This window comes from Lathamus discolor, chromosome 6, assembly GCF_037157495.1.
Source record: "Lathamus discolor isolate bLatDis1 chromosome 6, bLatDis1.hap1, whole genome shotgun sequence".
Lineage (NCBI taxonomy): Eukaryota > Metazoa > Chordata > Aves > Psittaciformes > Psittacidae > Lathamus > Lathamus discolor.
This window is the reverse complement of record NC_088889.1, coordinates 60,000,551-60,016,581: the sequence shown is the minus strand read 5'-3', so window position 1 is coordinate 60,016,581 and position 16,031 is coordinate 60,000,551. Positions and strand designations below refer to the sequence as shown.

The window sequence follows — 16,031 nt, the reverse complement described above, 5'->3', positions numbered from 1 at the left end:
AAAAGCAATAAATGGGTACTTTAGTGTAGACATCCCACATACTTGGGGAGTAAGGGAAAATAGCACTGCAGGGAGTAAGGGGAGTAATGTTAATTCCCTCTCTTAACTGTGCCCTCCCTCTCTCTCATACTCTCCTTTCCCCTTTAGCAGGGAATTTAGGCTTTCCATTCCTGGATTTTTGCCACTGATGATAGAATTTGTCTTTGTTGTACAGATATTCAATGTTATTTATACCTACATGCCTTGGGAGACTACCTTTTCTTTTCATGTTATAGGTTGTATATTAGCCAGACATCTTGCTATTTTTTTTCTGCAGCTAACTAACTGGTTGACTGTTGACAGCACAATTGTTGGAAAGGGAAAAGAACTCAATTAATTGGTAAATGAACATGTAAAGTAACAGATGTCTGAAATACAGAAAACAATATAATATACTGCCTTTAAATGAATAAACAATGAGTGGGAAAAATAAATCAAACATGCACAACTCCCTACCCTGATGCTTTCAGGAACATTGTCTTTTGTGTCAAAACTCATCCAACCAGAAGGTGGTTTCTATTCTCCAGAATCACTGATTCAGATGATGTCTGCACTTGACAAGACTGCATTCACCATGACAGGGGGCTGTTTTTGCCTCAAATCCGCTTCAAGGATCTTGTATTGGGACTGACCTAAGTCTTACAAATTCCTTTTTACATAATCTGTCTGGGATATGCTTTTCCTAACTATGTTTCCAGCTAAAGTTATTCCAGCTTACTATGTCCTAATTAAATTAATAAACTGTCTAAGAATAAATTATATCTTGGCAACAAAATCATATGTGGTTTTGTGTAATGTATGTTTTTTGTCTATTGCATGCATTCAGGAAGAGATGATCTTTAGCTGTGTTAATATGTTTGAGTAAAATATCAGCTCTCTGGGCTGTACCTTAGCTATGAAAATCTATTATAGTTCAAAACATATTCTCTGATATCTTCTACCTAACATAATTTGAAACAAGACTTCACACAAGTCCAATAGCAGTATTTTCAATACAGATATGGCTTTCTTTCTGCTGTGAAAATGCAAATGACCTGATTAAAGGGTTCTGTTACATTAAGTACAGATGAATTTTTATCTTTTTTTTTGTGTGTGTGTATGTGTGCTTGTCACTGTTGCTTTAATCATACAAGATGAAAAATGCAGAATAAATGACCAGAAGAGGTGATCAATACCACAAGCTGTTTCTGGTCCTCAGTAATTCTGCTTAAAAGAGTGTAAATCTCACCAAAATTTATGGTAATTTTCCCACTAACCTCAGAGGGAGATAATCTAGGTGTAGTATTTTCAGTATAAGTAATTAAAGTATCTAAGGCTCTGATCTATGTTGTATGTCAGTGTAATTATACAAGTATAGCTATTTTCCTTACTACTGTACACATAACTATAAAGCAGCTATTCTGCTGAAAGAAAAATAAACCAGTAACAGCTCTCATGTTAGCTGCATGCTTTGTTATGACTTAACTGCAAACCAAAACTGTACCTGGGTACCAAAGTATGAGTACAGACTTGGGAGTTTATAGTAATATAACCATATTAGAATAAATGTGCACCCCAAAATTTTCCATGTAGATAAACCCATTTGTATAGGCACTCTGGACTTAACCAAGAAGGAAGATGAAGATTAATAATTAAAAATCCTAAGTTTTAGATGCATTACAATCTATGACAATTTTTTCCTCTTGTTTTGCAACATCCCTACACTGGGCAGATACAGAGGGGAAAAGCACCCAGTTTCAAACTCAGGGAAGAGCTTCATCATGCCTGGAATCACATCAGGCTGCTAGCAAAGCACCATGCCCTAACGTCTATACCTGCCTTCCGGTAAGGCTAATGAGTTGAGGCAAAACACGGCGTCACCGTGAACTAAACGTGGTTCATGTCTCACCAGCTCAACTTAAGGGCAAGGTACAACACCCCTATGGCTGTCCAGGGGACTTCGGCAGCTCCAGGGCAGAGGGCAAATATAAGCTCTTGAGGGTGCTACAGCACCCTACTGCTCCTCTAGTATAGAAATGCTATAGCATTTCTGCTAGCAGTAAGAGCTGAATGGAGCTGCCTTTGGCTGACAATAACACTGGATTTTATGTTGGTGATTATTGTAATAATCCACTTGCAGGAAATTTGCAAGACTTAAATAGTTTCTGCAGAAATACTTTACTCGTGATTACCTTTCACGCAGGCTCCAAAACAAAATGAGACTTACAGGTCAATTCTCTCTTGGCACTACAATGTTGCCCTGGAGCAGTGCATTGACTGCAGCAAAAACTGTCCATTAAATTCTCGGGGTGCAGTATGAAGAGGAAGAATAATGTGGGAACACAGAAAGAAGCACACAGGTACAAAATTATGCTGCTGTCTCGAGTTTTTTTTAGAAATAAAACTGAAAGAAAACAACCAGGTAGAGTGAGGTGCTGGCCAACAAACGCAGGATGTATCACCTCTCAGAGATCCCTGATGCTGAAAACACCTTTTGAAAACCTTTCGCGAAGACTGGAAAGCAAAATACGTAATCATGGAGTCATGGAATGGTTTGGTTTGGAAGGGACCTTAAAGCTCACCTAGTCCCAAACTCTTGCTATGGGCAGGGACACCTTCCGCTAGACCAGGTTGCTCCAAGCCCCACCCAGCCTGGCCTTGAACACTGCCAGGGATGGGGCAGCCACAGCTTCTCCGGGCAACCTGTGCCAGGGCCTCACCACCCTCACAGGGAAGAACTTTTTCGTGTATCTCATCTCAATCTCCCCTCTCTCAGGTTAAAGCCATCCCCCCTTGTCCTGTCCCTACATGTCCTTGTCAAAAGCCCCTCTCCAGATTTCGTGTTGGCCCTTCAGGTACTGGTACTGCTGTAAGGTCTCCCCTGAGCCTTCTCGTCTCCAGGATGAAGCTCCATCCTAATCGCATTAAACCTGTTCAAAAAAATCATCGAAAGGGCGGGCTCGGGTCGGAACGGGAAGCTCCAACTCCTCTTTTCCCTCAGCGTCTCTCCCCCACCTCCCTTAGCCCTCCCCGCTCCCCCAGGACGCAGCTTCCCGACCGGGGTCCCTCTCCCTGCCGTGCCCCTCACGCGTGGCTGCAGGCTCCCGCGGGGGCCGGGCCGGGCTGTGGAGCCGGCGGGGGCCGGGTCAGCCCTGTGTGGGCCGGCGCTAAGGAGCCGGCGGGAGGCTGCGGAGCTCGGTCGGCGCTGCGGGGCCGCCAGCTCCCGCCCAGCCCCGCCCCACCTCCGAGAGCCAGCCCGCACTGCTGAGGGGCAGCGGCGCCACAGGGATGCTGCGGGGAGCGGGGCCGCGATGGCTGCTGCTGGCGGCTGTGCTGTGGGCAGTGTGCTGCGCCGCTGCGGGGGGCAGCGCCCGGCGGCGGGCGGCCAGCCTGGGCGAGATGCTGCGGGAGGTGGAGGCGCTCATGGAGGACACGCAGCACAAGCTGCGCAACGCGGTGCAAGAGGTGAGGCGGGGCCTGGGTGTGGGGGACCCTGCCTCCCGCAGCCCCCCGGGCCGGGCCGCACCGCACCTGCGGGCAGCGCAGCGGCGCCATCCCCATCCGCCTTCGGCGATCCCCGTGGGGAGCCCCCTCCCCGCGTCCCCTCAGCGCGCCCGGCTCCGTGCGTGCCACAAAGGAAGCCGGCGTCCGGCCCTGCCCGCGCCCCGCTGTGAGGAGCCGCTGCCTGAGGAGGGAGAGAGCCGCGGTTCCCCCGCCCGGCGCTGCCGTCCCCCTCAGGCGGGGAGGCGGGAGGTGCGGGGCGCCGGCGCGGCCCCTGCTGCGGTGGGAGGTCTGCCCTCGGTTCCTGGCGCGACTCCGCGCCCCGGCAGGGTTTCCTGCCCCGCTCCTCACAGAGCCCGCGCACTCCTGCGCCCCTCGGCTGCTGCCCTGCTGCCCGGGGGTAAAGCCACCAGGGCAGGTGGTGAGGCTAAGGTGCAGGCAGATGGTCCGCCTGGTTCAGAGAGTGAGAGAACAGCAGTACGTGGCAAGGGGAGGACTGAAGAGCTACTTTACTGTCTTTGTACAGAGCCAAGACAGTAACAACAGGTTATCCCAAACCAGGATCTGAAAGTGTAAGACAGTCCTGAAAACACGTGTGTAGAAGTGGCTTAGAATTATAGGATGGTGTGGGTTTGGAAAGGACTTAAGATCATCCCTGCCTGCATCTTACCTTCTACTAGACCAGGTTGCTCAGGGGCCTTCTGTGTCTTGATCTCAAATTGCCTACCCAGCGTTGCACAGGACCTGTTTCAAAGCCAGGAACCCAGCCTAGACCCCGAGCTATTGTCTCATATCCCCTTCCAAAGACCTTGTTCCTTCATTCCCCTTACTTCTGCACTTTTTCCCCCTTTGTGTTAAGAATTCTCCTTCCAAACTCTCCTTTCCTCTCATTCAAAAATTACATGGTCCTAAGACATCTTTTACTGACAATCCACTGGGAAAACAGATATTTGTTTACTATAATTAGATAATTTCTGAACTTTTACTGTCTTCTGGACAGTTGCTGAAATCTGCCTCTGTCATTCCCTTTATTTAGACTGCAAACACATCGAGACAAACCATTCTTTTCATTCTTTTAAAAAGCATTCTTTACAATGCCAAAAATCTGCTTAGTTAAAATAAAGATCTAGTCAAAATTTCTGCCTGTTTTATTCTTCCCTTGTCAGTTCTAGATTGAGGAATGGTCTGTACACAGCACAAAATGTGGGCTGTCTGGACTGCATCTTAGCAGATAAAAACTTTACACACAAAAAGGTTGGCAGCTGTCATTTAAAATAAACTGACATACCAGAAAGAGAAATTTTGTCTTGGGAAAATTCCTGTTGTTCAGCCTGTTGTGGCCTTCTAGCTCAGTTACAACAGTTGCAAATAACAGTGGGATGCAACTTATTCAGAGTTTGTGTTGTCTACAATGCCTTTTTGCTGACCTTACTCTGTTTTCTGATTCAGAGAGCACTCCCTTTCTTGTTGAGCCTTCATCTGGCAAAGACTGTGGGAATTGAAGTGGAGGATGAAATTCTGGATGCATGCACCCTGATCTATAGGACTCCTTCTATTGACTTCGGGGGCTCTGGCTATGTCTCTGCCCTGCCAGAACATTTTCTTTTCTTTGTCAGATGGGAAAGTGTGTCTGAAGCGTTTAGTGGTTTTCTGGGAAAAACAGAAAGCTGGGCTCTTGACTGGCATCAACCTGTGCAGATACCAACTTGTCGCTAGTCTTTGCACACATTATCTTCACAGGGACTGACTTTGGCATAAACAGTCCAGAGCTCAAGGGTTTAGCTCATCACTGTTTTTCTAGTCCATTAAACAAGCTGATGCTGTCACTGTCTGAAACAGCTGAGTAAGCGTACCCTTACAGGGGGATCTGTGCTAACAGCATCACATAATTAAACAGGGTGTTACTGAGGGCTGCACAAGAAGCACTGCTGGTTCTCTTTTGTGTAATAGTTGCTAATTTTCAGTTGGTTTATTTAAATTTGGCAGATGGAAGCTGAAGAGGAAGGGGCAAAAAAACTGTCCGAAGTAAACTTTGAAAACCTACCTCCCAACTACCATAATGAGTCCAACACGGAAACCAGAATTGGCAATAAAACTGTTCAGACTCATCAAGAGATTGATAAGGTATGAGAAAACATACATAGCAAAACATATATAGCAAGCTGCTGGTTCTTACACACCTTTTCTTCAAAAATAAAAACAATTTTTCGTGTTTTGGGAAGAAATAAAGTAATTTGGAGCATATACTTTCCTGATGATCATTACTTTGGGATTTTATTGTCTCTTATTTGCTTGACTAATCACTGGGCACATGTCATGAAAGGTTAATGTAAAATAATAATTCATTTTGAAAAAAGTTCCTTCTGAAAATAGAACACAGGTAGAGCTATTACGTGGGTCATAAAAGAAAGACCATCTCCCACTCAGCTTCCTTACACTGACATTTTGAATAGATGAGGAGGTAGCCTTGTAATCTACTTTTTCCTCCAGATTAGGATTTTTATATGACTGACAGCAAAATGGGAAAAAAGGGAGCGGGTGAGTTAAGTATTGCACAATGTAGGACTGAGAGTAACAAAGGAGTAATAAAAATTGTAGTCTGATATTTTGTTCTTCTTTTGTCGTATCAGGTTACAGATAACAAAACTGGATCAACAGTTTTTTCTGAGACAGTTATTACATCAATAAAAGATGGAGAAAATAAAAGAAATCATGTAAGTGGGCACATTTTTTCCTGTTGAAAATTAAACAAAATGCTTTATGTTCATCACTCAGAAAAGCATGATGCAGTTCACCTAGTGAAGTTTCTGAATGCCTTAAAACACACAAAACCATTATGGGTAAGCAGTCAAAAATGCTTTTTGTTTTTAATTTATTTAACTTAGGCATATTATATTAGGAATTGGAAGTGGTATTTCAATGTTGTGGTTAACTGAGGTGCTTGATCTGAATATTCACTTTGTCTGTCAAATGTGCATGTTGTACTCAAATAGCGAAGACAGTTACAGAGCCCTTCCCAGCATGAATAAACCTTTAGTATAACAGTTCTTCATATATGTCCTCTCTGTGCTCTTGGGTTTCCTAAAAAAATTGTTTTCTAGACTTTTAACAGTGGAAAATGAACTCCAAATTGTCTATCATGAGAAGTCTATGAAACAATATATGTCTGGTTGTTGCTTTTCAGCCTAACCTAGTGATGGACAACTGGTTGTGAAGAGTCACTTTGGGGAAGGGTGGGACAATAAATCCCCCTCCCCTCTGGAAATATAGTTGTTTAAGGATTCTCAAAGAATTTAAAAGATTAAGAATATTCTTTAGCTGAGTCTTGTAAACACAGGTATATTTGCTGAACATCAGTAGTCCCATGAGAAATTCAGCATGTACTACTACTTGGAACAGCTGTTAGGTTTTCTTCAGTTATAGTCTTACCAAAATGGACTTTTTTAATGCTCTTGCTAAGACAGGAGTTGCCAGTGTTCCCTCTCATAGCTGGCTTCAGCTGACTAATAGTTTGTGGTTTAATTTTAGTTTAACATGCCGGCTTTTTCTAGAGTAACTTTATCCAGTTCTTTCACTAAAGCAGCTCTTTAACTATTTCATAAAACATTTATTAAAAAAAAAATTTATGGTGGTAGTTCCTATGTTTAATGGGCATAAAACCTGAAATTAGTGCATCTTTTTTGCTGTTATCCTCTAAGTAAGCTTTTCCTCTTTCAGCTTGTGTTTTTATACTGTTATTAAATTTTGAAAGTGGCAAATAACAAAATGAGTTGCTAGTGTTTGCTGTACTTATTTTTAAGTATTTTGCCAAGCTTATAGATTGAGTGGTAAGTCAAGGTACACAGTAAATTGCAACTGGTCTAAGCTATAGCTTGGTTTTATACAAAGTGTTAAGATATGCCACAATGCTTTTTAATAATGAGATATGTGTAATGAAGGCAATTCAGATGGTTTTTTTTTTCAAGCAAATATAGTCATAATTTTCAAACGCAGTGTACAAAGGCAAACTTTTCAACCTTAGCACTGGGACACAACACTGGTGTTGTTTCATAGTGTATTTGGCTTGCTTTTTGTGTCTAATCATTCTTCATAGCTGTAAAAAATAGTTCTAAATTTTTCCACTGACCATGCAAAGTTCCTTATAAGCTTCATGTATCAAAAAACAAAACTACATTTGTTTCCCCTCTCATGCTCATTTTGAACTTTAAGTGTCCCCATGGTACAAACACCTAATTCAGAGGTTGCCAAGTTAGAGAAAAAGCTAAATGGGAAAATCAACCAAGAGACATATTTGGTTGTTATTTAAGGCAAGTGGGTAAACGCGTATATTAATTTGACCAAGAGATGCCTAACAGAAGTAAATCTGAAAATACTCAAAAACTTTAAACATTAAGGGGGAATATGAATAACTTAGGGCACTACAAGGTTGAAGAACTATTTTAAGAGTAAAGGCATGAAATTGAGAACTGGAAAATTTGGGTTATAGCAAGAAAAATATGCTGCCAATGAGAGACCTACCAAGTGGAAGAAAAATTTTGCCCAAATTAAAAAGCACTATTTTTTAGATCTGTAAACTTAAGACAAAAATACTGGGGGAAAAGGAGTTACATAAAACTTTGCACTGGCCCCATAGGTCATTATTATATACATATATTTTCATACATGAAGTGTCATGTGACATTGTGGGATGTCCCAGTCACTTTCCAGGCTGCAGGCCAGTGGAAGGTAGAAGAGTCTGCTTCTTTGCTGCTTATTTTAAACTTTAGCAACAAAGTAATAACATGTATAGGTTTTGTATTCTCCAGCAAGTTACAAATACAAACCCTCTGAAATCTGGAGATTATCTCAGTGGGTCTCTAAATACAGTCAGTATATGCTGTTCTGTAATGCATCAGTGATTCATCCTCTCTGTATTATAACATAGCAAGAGGTCTGTATAATAGTAGCTATAAGTATTGACAGTCATTTGAAAAGGTATACTGACATTTTGTTATGAGGATAAAGAATTTGGTAGCAGAGGCTGTAGGGAGCCACCCGCTGGGAACAGGACCTTTGTTCTGATGCTATTCCTATAGCCTTCAGATTGGTGTCTGTTGGGAAGCATACATTTGGTTTTATTTTCAATCTGCCAATTAAAAGAAATAGGCGCATGCTATCATACAAGCTCAACTTTTAATCTTGTAAGGACACTGAAGGCTGAAAACTAAACCGGTTTCATAGGTTCAGCTTATAGAATACCTAGCAAAGCCACAGTTCTGGATTTCCGAAGGGCCAACTTTGGCCTCTTCAGTCAACTGCTAAGGGAAGTCTCATGGGAAAGTGTACTAGGCGGTAAAGGGGCTCAAGATAGTTGGTTAGCATTCAAGGACCGCTTCTTCCAAGCTCAGGATCGGAGCGTCCCAATGAGTAGGAAGTCAAGTAAGGGATCTAGGAGACCGGCGTGGTTAAACAAGGAGCTGCTGGGCAAACTCAAGTGGAAAAGGAGAATCTATGGATTATGGAAGGAGGGGCTGGCCGCTTGGGAGGAATATAGGACAGTTGTTAGAGGATGTAGGGAGGCAATTAGGACAGCTAAGGCCTCCTTGGAACTCAATCTTGCTAGTCGGGTTAAAGACAATAGAAAGGGCTTCTTCAAATACATAGCAAATAAAACTAAAACAAGAGGCAATATAGGCCCACTGCTGAACGAAGTGGGTACCCTGGAGACAGAGGATATAAAGAAGGCAGAGGTGCTGAATGCCTTCTTTGCCTCTGTCTTTACTCCTGCAGACTCTCCCCGAGGGCCCCGGATTTCTATAGCCCCAGAAGGAGTCAGGACAAAGGAGGAGTTTGCTTTGGTAGATGAGGATTGGGTTAGGGATCAGCTATGCAAACTGGACATCTGTAAATCGATGGGTCCGGATGGAATGCACCCACGGGTGCTGAGGGAGCTGGCGGAGGTCATTGCTAGGCCACTTTCCATCATCTTTGGTAAGTCGTGGGAAATGGGCGAGGTGCCTGAGGATTGGCGGATGGCAAAGGTCACACCAATCTATAAGAAGGGCAAGAAGGAGGACCCGGGTAATTATAGACCGGTCAGCCTTACCTCCATCCCTGGAAAGATGATGGAACAACTTATTCTTGACTCCATCACTAGGCATATCAAGGATGAGGGGGTCATTAAGAACAGCCAACATGGTTTTATGAGGGGGAAGTCATGTTTCACCAACCTTATAGCCTTCTATGAGGAAGTGACTAGGTGGAGGGATGATGGTAGAGCGGTAGATGTGTTTTTTCTTGATTTCAGTAAGGCATTTGATACTGTCTCCCACAGCATCCTCATAGATAAGCTGAGGAAGTGTGGGCTTGACGATCAAGTAGTGAGGTGGATCGAGAACTGGTTGAAAGGAAGAAGGCAGAGAGTTGTGGTCAATGGCGCAGAATCTAGCTGGAGGTCTGTGACTAGTGGAGTCCCTCAGGGGTCGGTGCTGGGACCGGTGCTGTTTAATATTTTCATCAATGACCTGGATGAGGGAACTGAGTGCACCCTCAGCAAGTTTGCTGATGACACAAAACTGGGAGGAGTGGCTGACACACCAGAGGACTGTGCTGCCATTCAGCGAGACCTGGACAGGCTGGAGAGTTGGGCGGGGAGAAACTTGATGAAATTTAACAAGGGCAAGTGTAGAGTCTTGCATCTGGGGAAGAACAACCCCATGTACCAGTACAGGTTGGGGGTTGACCTGCTGGAAAGTAGTGAAGGGGAAAGGGACCTGGGGGTCCTGGTGGATAGGAGGATGACCATGAGCCAGCAATGTGCTCTTGTGGCCAAGAAGGCAAATGGCATCTTAGGGTGCATTAGAAAGGGAGTGGTTAGTAGGTCAAGAGAGGTTCTCCTCCCCCTCTACTCAGCCTTGGTGAGGCCGCATCTGGAATATTGCGTCCAGTTCTGGGCCCCTCTGTTCAAGAAGGACAGGGAATTGCTTGAAGGAGTCCAGCGCAGAGCCACAAAGATGATTAAGGGAGTGGAACATCTCCCTTATGAGGAGAGGCTGAGGGAGCTGGGTCTCTTTAGCTTGGAGAAGAGGAGACTGAGGGGTGACCTCATCAATGTTTACAAATATGTGAAGGGTAGGTGTCAGGATGATGGAGCTAGGCTTTTTTCAGTGATATCCAGTGATAGGACAAGGGGCAATGGGTGTAAACTGGAACATAGGAAGTTCCACGTTAACATCAGGAAGAACTTCTTTACTGTAAGAGTGACAGAGCACTGGAACAGGTTGCCCAGGGGGGTTGTGGAGTCTCCTACACTGGAGATATTCAAGGCCCGCCTGGACAAGTTCCTGTGTGATGTACTGTAGGTTACCCTGCTCTTGCGGGGGGGTTGGACTAGATGATCTTTTTAGGTCCCTTCCAACCCTTGGGATTCTGTGATTCTGTGATTCTGTAAAAGTTAAAGAACCACAGCTCCTTCCCTTTAGGTTCAAAACTGGGTGGTAAATACAGCAATTCATCAAACACCGTAGCAAACCACCTGCTCTGAAATGTAAACTCTATATAGCTTACTGCTGCAGTAATTAGTAATAACTGGAACTCTACAACCCTCAGTTCACATTTATTCTCTGAGCCAAATTATAAGCCACTGAAATCACTGAAAATTTTTCAAGTTACATTTTTTCGGTTTTGAGACATGACGCAAAAGCCTCACAAGTGGGCAAAGATGTGTCTCGCGATAGGTCTGCGTTGCAATAGTAAATCCACATATTGGTTGGAATGAAATTTGACACTGGAGAAGCAGCTTCATGGGAAATAGATTGTGTCTGCTTTTTAAATCACAGTGCCTGTGCCACCCCTGCAAACAGGTAGAAATACACATATCTATAGTGTATTTAGGTTTATACGCATACATATAATTCAGATACACTATTACAGAAACATAAGGCATAATCTTACACACACACACTTGTGCCTCTCAGACTGTATTTCTTCTTGGCTTTGCATCACAAATGTATTCTCCTTAGACTGTGTTCTTTCTTACTGAATGGCTTAGTTGACAGTATTTTGATGGAAAGAAGACTATCAGTATTTGGAGTCTCCAGAAGAGGAAATGTGCTGCTTGCCATTTCTGTGAATGCAATCCAGTTCTTCAGAGCCACTGCATGACTTGGAGATGCCTTTTACATTCTCTGACTAACATTCACTTTCTCAGATATCAGTGAGGACTGGCAGTCACCAGCCTAGATGTCAGGCTTTGATCCAACAGTCTTGTGCCTTGAAAGAGCCCAAATACAGGCAAGAGGTAGCTGGATGTGCATGTTATGTCTGTGCAGGGTTTTACACCCACTTGCTCCTGAGTTTAATGCTCAGATACTCTATAGTTTACTTCTCTAGGGACACTGGTTAGCTTGCAAATTAAGAGAGTTAATTTCCAGTAGTCCTCTCAAGTATAGAATGCAGATAAAGTAACAGCACTTTTATTACCATATGAAAATCAGTATTTTTTCTAGTTTGTTGACTAGTCCTATTTCAATTGTGATACATGAGCCTAACCAATGAAAAGCAAGCATGAAAAATAAGAAGAAACAAAATTGGTACTGATAAGATTTGCTATACAAATGTTGGTTGCATTTCTACTCAGTTGCACTCAGAGTAGTGTTTTATATAAGCTCTCTCTTCAAAGCTAGTGTACTTGTTTCTTCTTGTCTGTATTAATTTGATAAATAAAAATAACAACATGTGCTTTTTAGGAAGTTTGGGTTTTTTTCAGACAAGTACATCTTGTTGCTTTCAATTCGCTTTCTTGAAAGACATTTTTGAAGATGCTAATATCTAGGGAGAGTATACCAGTATCATGCATTTTTTATTTGTCTTTGGCACTACGAAGCACATTCATTTCTTTCACTTGTCTTTGATGGTAGAAGCTCTCGAGGGCATGACTGTGTCTCCTCAGTTACACAGTGCAGGTCAAAGTTTCTTTGTGGGAGAGGAAGGAGAGGTGCCTTCAGTGGATTCTGTGCAAGGTATTCGCTCTTTCTCTGTAAAGGTGGGTGGGTGCCTGTGTGCACACACACATTTGGCACCACCCTCTGCAAATACAGCTGCTGGTTAGGAGTTTCAAACAAGCTCAGGTCCTTAGGAGGTAGACTCTATGATACCAGGCCTTTATTTCCATGGTTAGAGGCTGCTGTTTGGATCCCTGCAGCTCTGGGCAGGGAGGACTGTGTCACTGTGGAACTGCTTTTACAAGCTGACTTGGAAGGCTCTCTAAGTGGCTGTCAGTCAGATCACAGGTTTATCTGTAGAGATAGAATGGATAGTACCCCCATTATAGTGGCCTTATTTAAAGCACTTTTCAGCCTTTATCTTCAGTCTCACAGTAAAAGAGCAAGAAGAAACAAAATAGTAGAAGAATTAAACATTAATCTCTGGGGCTCCATTTCACCCTTTTCTAGAGCAAAATTTGTTTTCAATGGGTAAGCTGTAGTGCTCCATAACCAAGCTTCCACTTCTCTGCAGAGATATCCAGAACTGCTGAAGTAACTGCTTGATTCATATTTGAGCAACTTTTATATGATTTCACTAAGTGTGTTTGCAGCCACATATCCTGGAGTAGCTTTCTTTTGGGATTCATACTGCTCCAGGGAGAGTTTTTACTAGTGCTGAAGAGAAAAGGAGCTTTCAAAATTGAGAAGGAAGCATTAATGGAATGGAAATCACAATTTTTTTCATCATCACTGCAGGAGAATAGCTGGTGGTAGAAATTTGAACATGCAGCATCTTGGTGTTGATGTCTTCTCCCTTTTGCATGCCTGTGTCTCAAGGAGGACACTTACTTGGGCATCATAGTCCTACATTTGGGTCTTTTTTTTTTTTTTTTTTTTTTTTTGCTTCATTTTTCACAGGATTTTTAGTTCCTGGTGACTTGCACTCAACAACCTTAAACTGTCAATAGACACAGTAAGTGTATTCCTAGGTTGAAATCGTGTGTCTGTCTAGCAACAAATCCCATGATATCTAAATCTGGTAGGTTTTGTAAACTTAATAATTTAATTCTTTAGCACTCTTAGTTTGCTTTTGTTAACTGTCCAGACTGCTCTGTAGACATACATAACTCGTTACATGAACCATGTCTTGACTAGTACAGTTCTTCTTGACTAGTACACTTCTTACCCTTTGGGTAATTCTCAGAGTAAGAGTAGATAAGGCAAACTGCACTACCTAGTTAATGCTTCTAGTTAAGGAGAGAATTAAGAGATCTGAATAAGCTGTGTCACTGGTTTTCAAGTTTATAAAAAACAAAGTAACTCAAATAGATTATTACAGTTATAATATAGGCTAAATCTTTCTGAAAAAAAAAATAATAAAAAAGCATGAGTAACTTACAATGGCAGCCTGTTAAAAACTAAACCTGTTTCACTGGCCTTTTGTAAGCAGAATACCTGCATGCATTCTCTTTTGTCACATACAATGGATAGTTTCTAAGTAGTACATCTCAAGTGTTTGCAAGTCATAGCTTGATTTTAAACCAAAACACCTCCTGTAGGCTGAGTCTCAATCCACCTAAATTCCTGCAGGAAAGCTAATAGGTATTTCTTTTAAATCTTACCATGCGTGAAAACCTACTGCTTTTCACCAGCTAATGTATCCCCAGTTCTTTCAGTCTCTTGCACAACTTCTTCAAGGCAGTATGATGTGTGCATTGCCCTTCTGATGTTTTAATTTGGCTAACCTATCTGATGCTAGCAATCTGCTTAGTCAACTTCATCAGAGGTGACATACACTTCTTGTATGAGAGGTGTGATGGAGTGTGTGCATACCTCTGAGAATATATGTAACTCCATAAGCAGCAAATGCTTCTTAATGATGCAAAAGCTATTAAGAGGTTTAATTTAGCTCATGGATGATAGGATGGACTTATTGTCAGTCACAGTGTATCTCTAAACCCCGCATTTTTACTGGTGATCTGTTGTTAACTGGACTATAGATAAAAAAAATCTGAATGTTGGCCTGAATGAATGGAAAGATCTGTCATAAGCAATTTGAAAAACGTGTGTCACCTCTGATTCTGCGTGAAACTTCTCCGAGGAAGAAGGTGGGAAATCTCTGTAATTGCCAGCTGAGATGTGTCATTCAGCTCAGCGTCCACATTCTTGTTTATTGAACTTAGCCCACTCTGAGTGGGCTTGTTACCTCAGAGAGAATGCTGTATAGAAAGTTATGGATCCACACAGAGAATCAGGAATGGATAGTGTGTACAAACAGAAGATGTTTTGTAATACTGTAGTGCTGAAATAGGCATGATGTGGAGAAAAGTGAGACTGCCGTTTCCATGGACTCAGATATCATGCTTGGTGACCCTGAACAAACAAGCAGGTGTAAACAGCTGCTAGACCTTATCAGAGTGAAGAGAAGCAAGGTGCCTTTTGCTGAGTGGTGAGGCAAACCAGGCAGGTGTTTGGGCTGAAAACATGACCACCAAAGGTCAGAGAACACACATCATTATCTCTTTTATTTTTTTTTTTTCTTGAACAGTGGCCTGGATTTACAGGCAAATAACTGATGCAACAGTAAAGGGGTTACTCCTAATTAAAGGTATCGAATTGTGCTCTTGTTTGTATCAGTGTGGGAGTCTGGAGTCATTCAGATAAGTTTAGTAAATTTACTTTGTTAGTAACAAAAAAAAAAAAAAAGGAAAGCGTGACTAGGATTTCCTTCATATTTCCCATTGGTCTAGCTTAGTGTAAGGTTTTTTTCCTGTCAAGTTAGGCAAACAAAACTGTGTAGTACTGATAGATATCATGAAAGTAACACTTTTCTTTAATAATTCAGGTCTATGCCTGTGTTTAAAATTTGCCAGATCCTCATGTGTTGTCATATGGTATATCTACTCCAGTTAGACTCCAAAGAAAAAGAATAATTTTACACAAAAGCAGGCTGACTAAAGAACTGCCTCACTATTTGCCTATCTGGACTCTTACCCCTGAGTAATTAAGTATTGAAGAAAGATTTTTCTCAGAATAGAGTTCTCCTCGCCAAAAATAAACTATTACCGTCACACAGTAACTGTGCCTAGAACTGATTCAGTGTTTAGCTGATGGTTAGTAAAAACACAGCAGCAAACCAGTAAGTTCTCCAGAAGGCTCCAAAACAGACTTTCTCTTAGAGAGTCAGTGCCCACCCATTGCTTCATCAGTGTCCACCCAAGAGCCATGCACCACTTTAAAGCTTTCAGCATTCTTGTTAGTTGTGGAAATAAATTCTGGCTTGCCTGAAACTTTTCATCTGTGGGGAGGTATGCATCATGTTCAGTTATCTGCTGTTTCCTTGTTTGCATACTGGTTGGAACAAATCTTCTGCAAACAAGCCGTGGTAAGGGAGCAATGTAAATCAAAGAGCAGTTGTTTACCTTTTCCCTAGCTTTAGTTTAGTCATCTCACACATATCATGCTGAGTTTTGGGAAACAAGGCTGTCCAAATGTCTTTTGCAGATCATGTTCAAGTTGTATAGAGATAAAAAACCAAATTACCATTAA

At 42.4% G+C, this 16,031-nt stretch overlaps 1 protein-coding gene across 1 annotated transcript in view; it reads left to right on the top strand.

Moving 5' to 3' along the window:
- Positions 1-3,184: 3,184 nt before the first annotated feature.
- DKK3 (dickkopf WNT signaling pathway inhibitor 3) overlaps positions 3,185-16,031 on the top strand; it is a 29,621-nt gene continuing 16,774 nt past the window's right edge. The window contains exons 1-3 of the mRNA XM_065683072.1: positions 3,185-3,483; positions 5,506-5,643; positions 6,150-6,233. Of these exons, the coding sequence (XP_065539144.1) occupies positions 3,307-3,483; positions 5,506-5,643; positions 6,150-6,233 (399 nt within the window). The 5' untranslated portion in view covers positions 3,185-3,306. The remainder of the gene's footprint in view (positions 3,484-5,505; positions 5,644-6,149; positions 6,234-16,031) is intronic.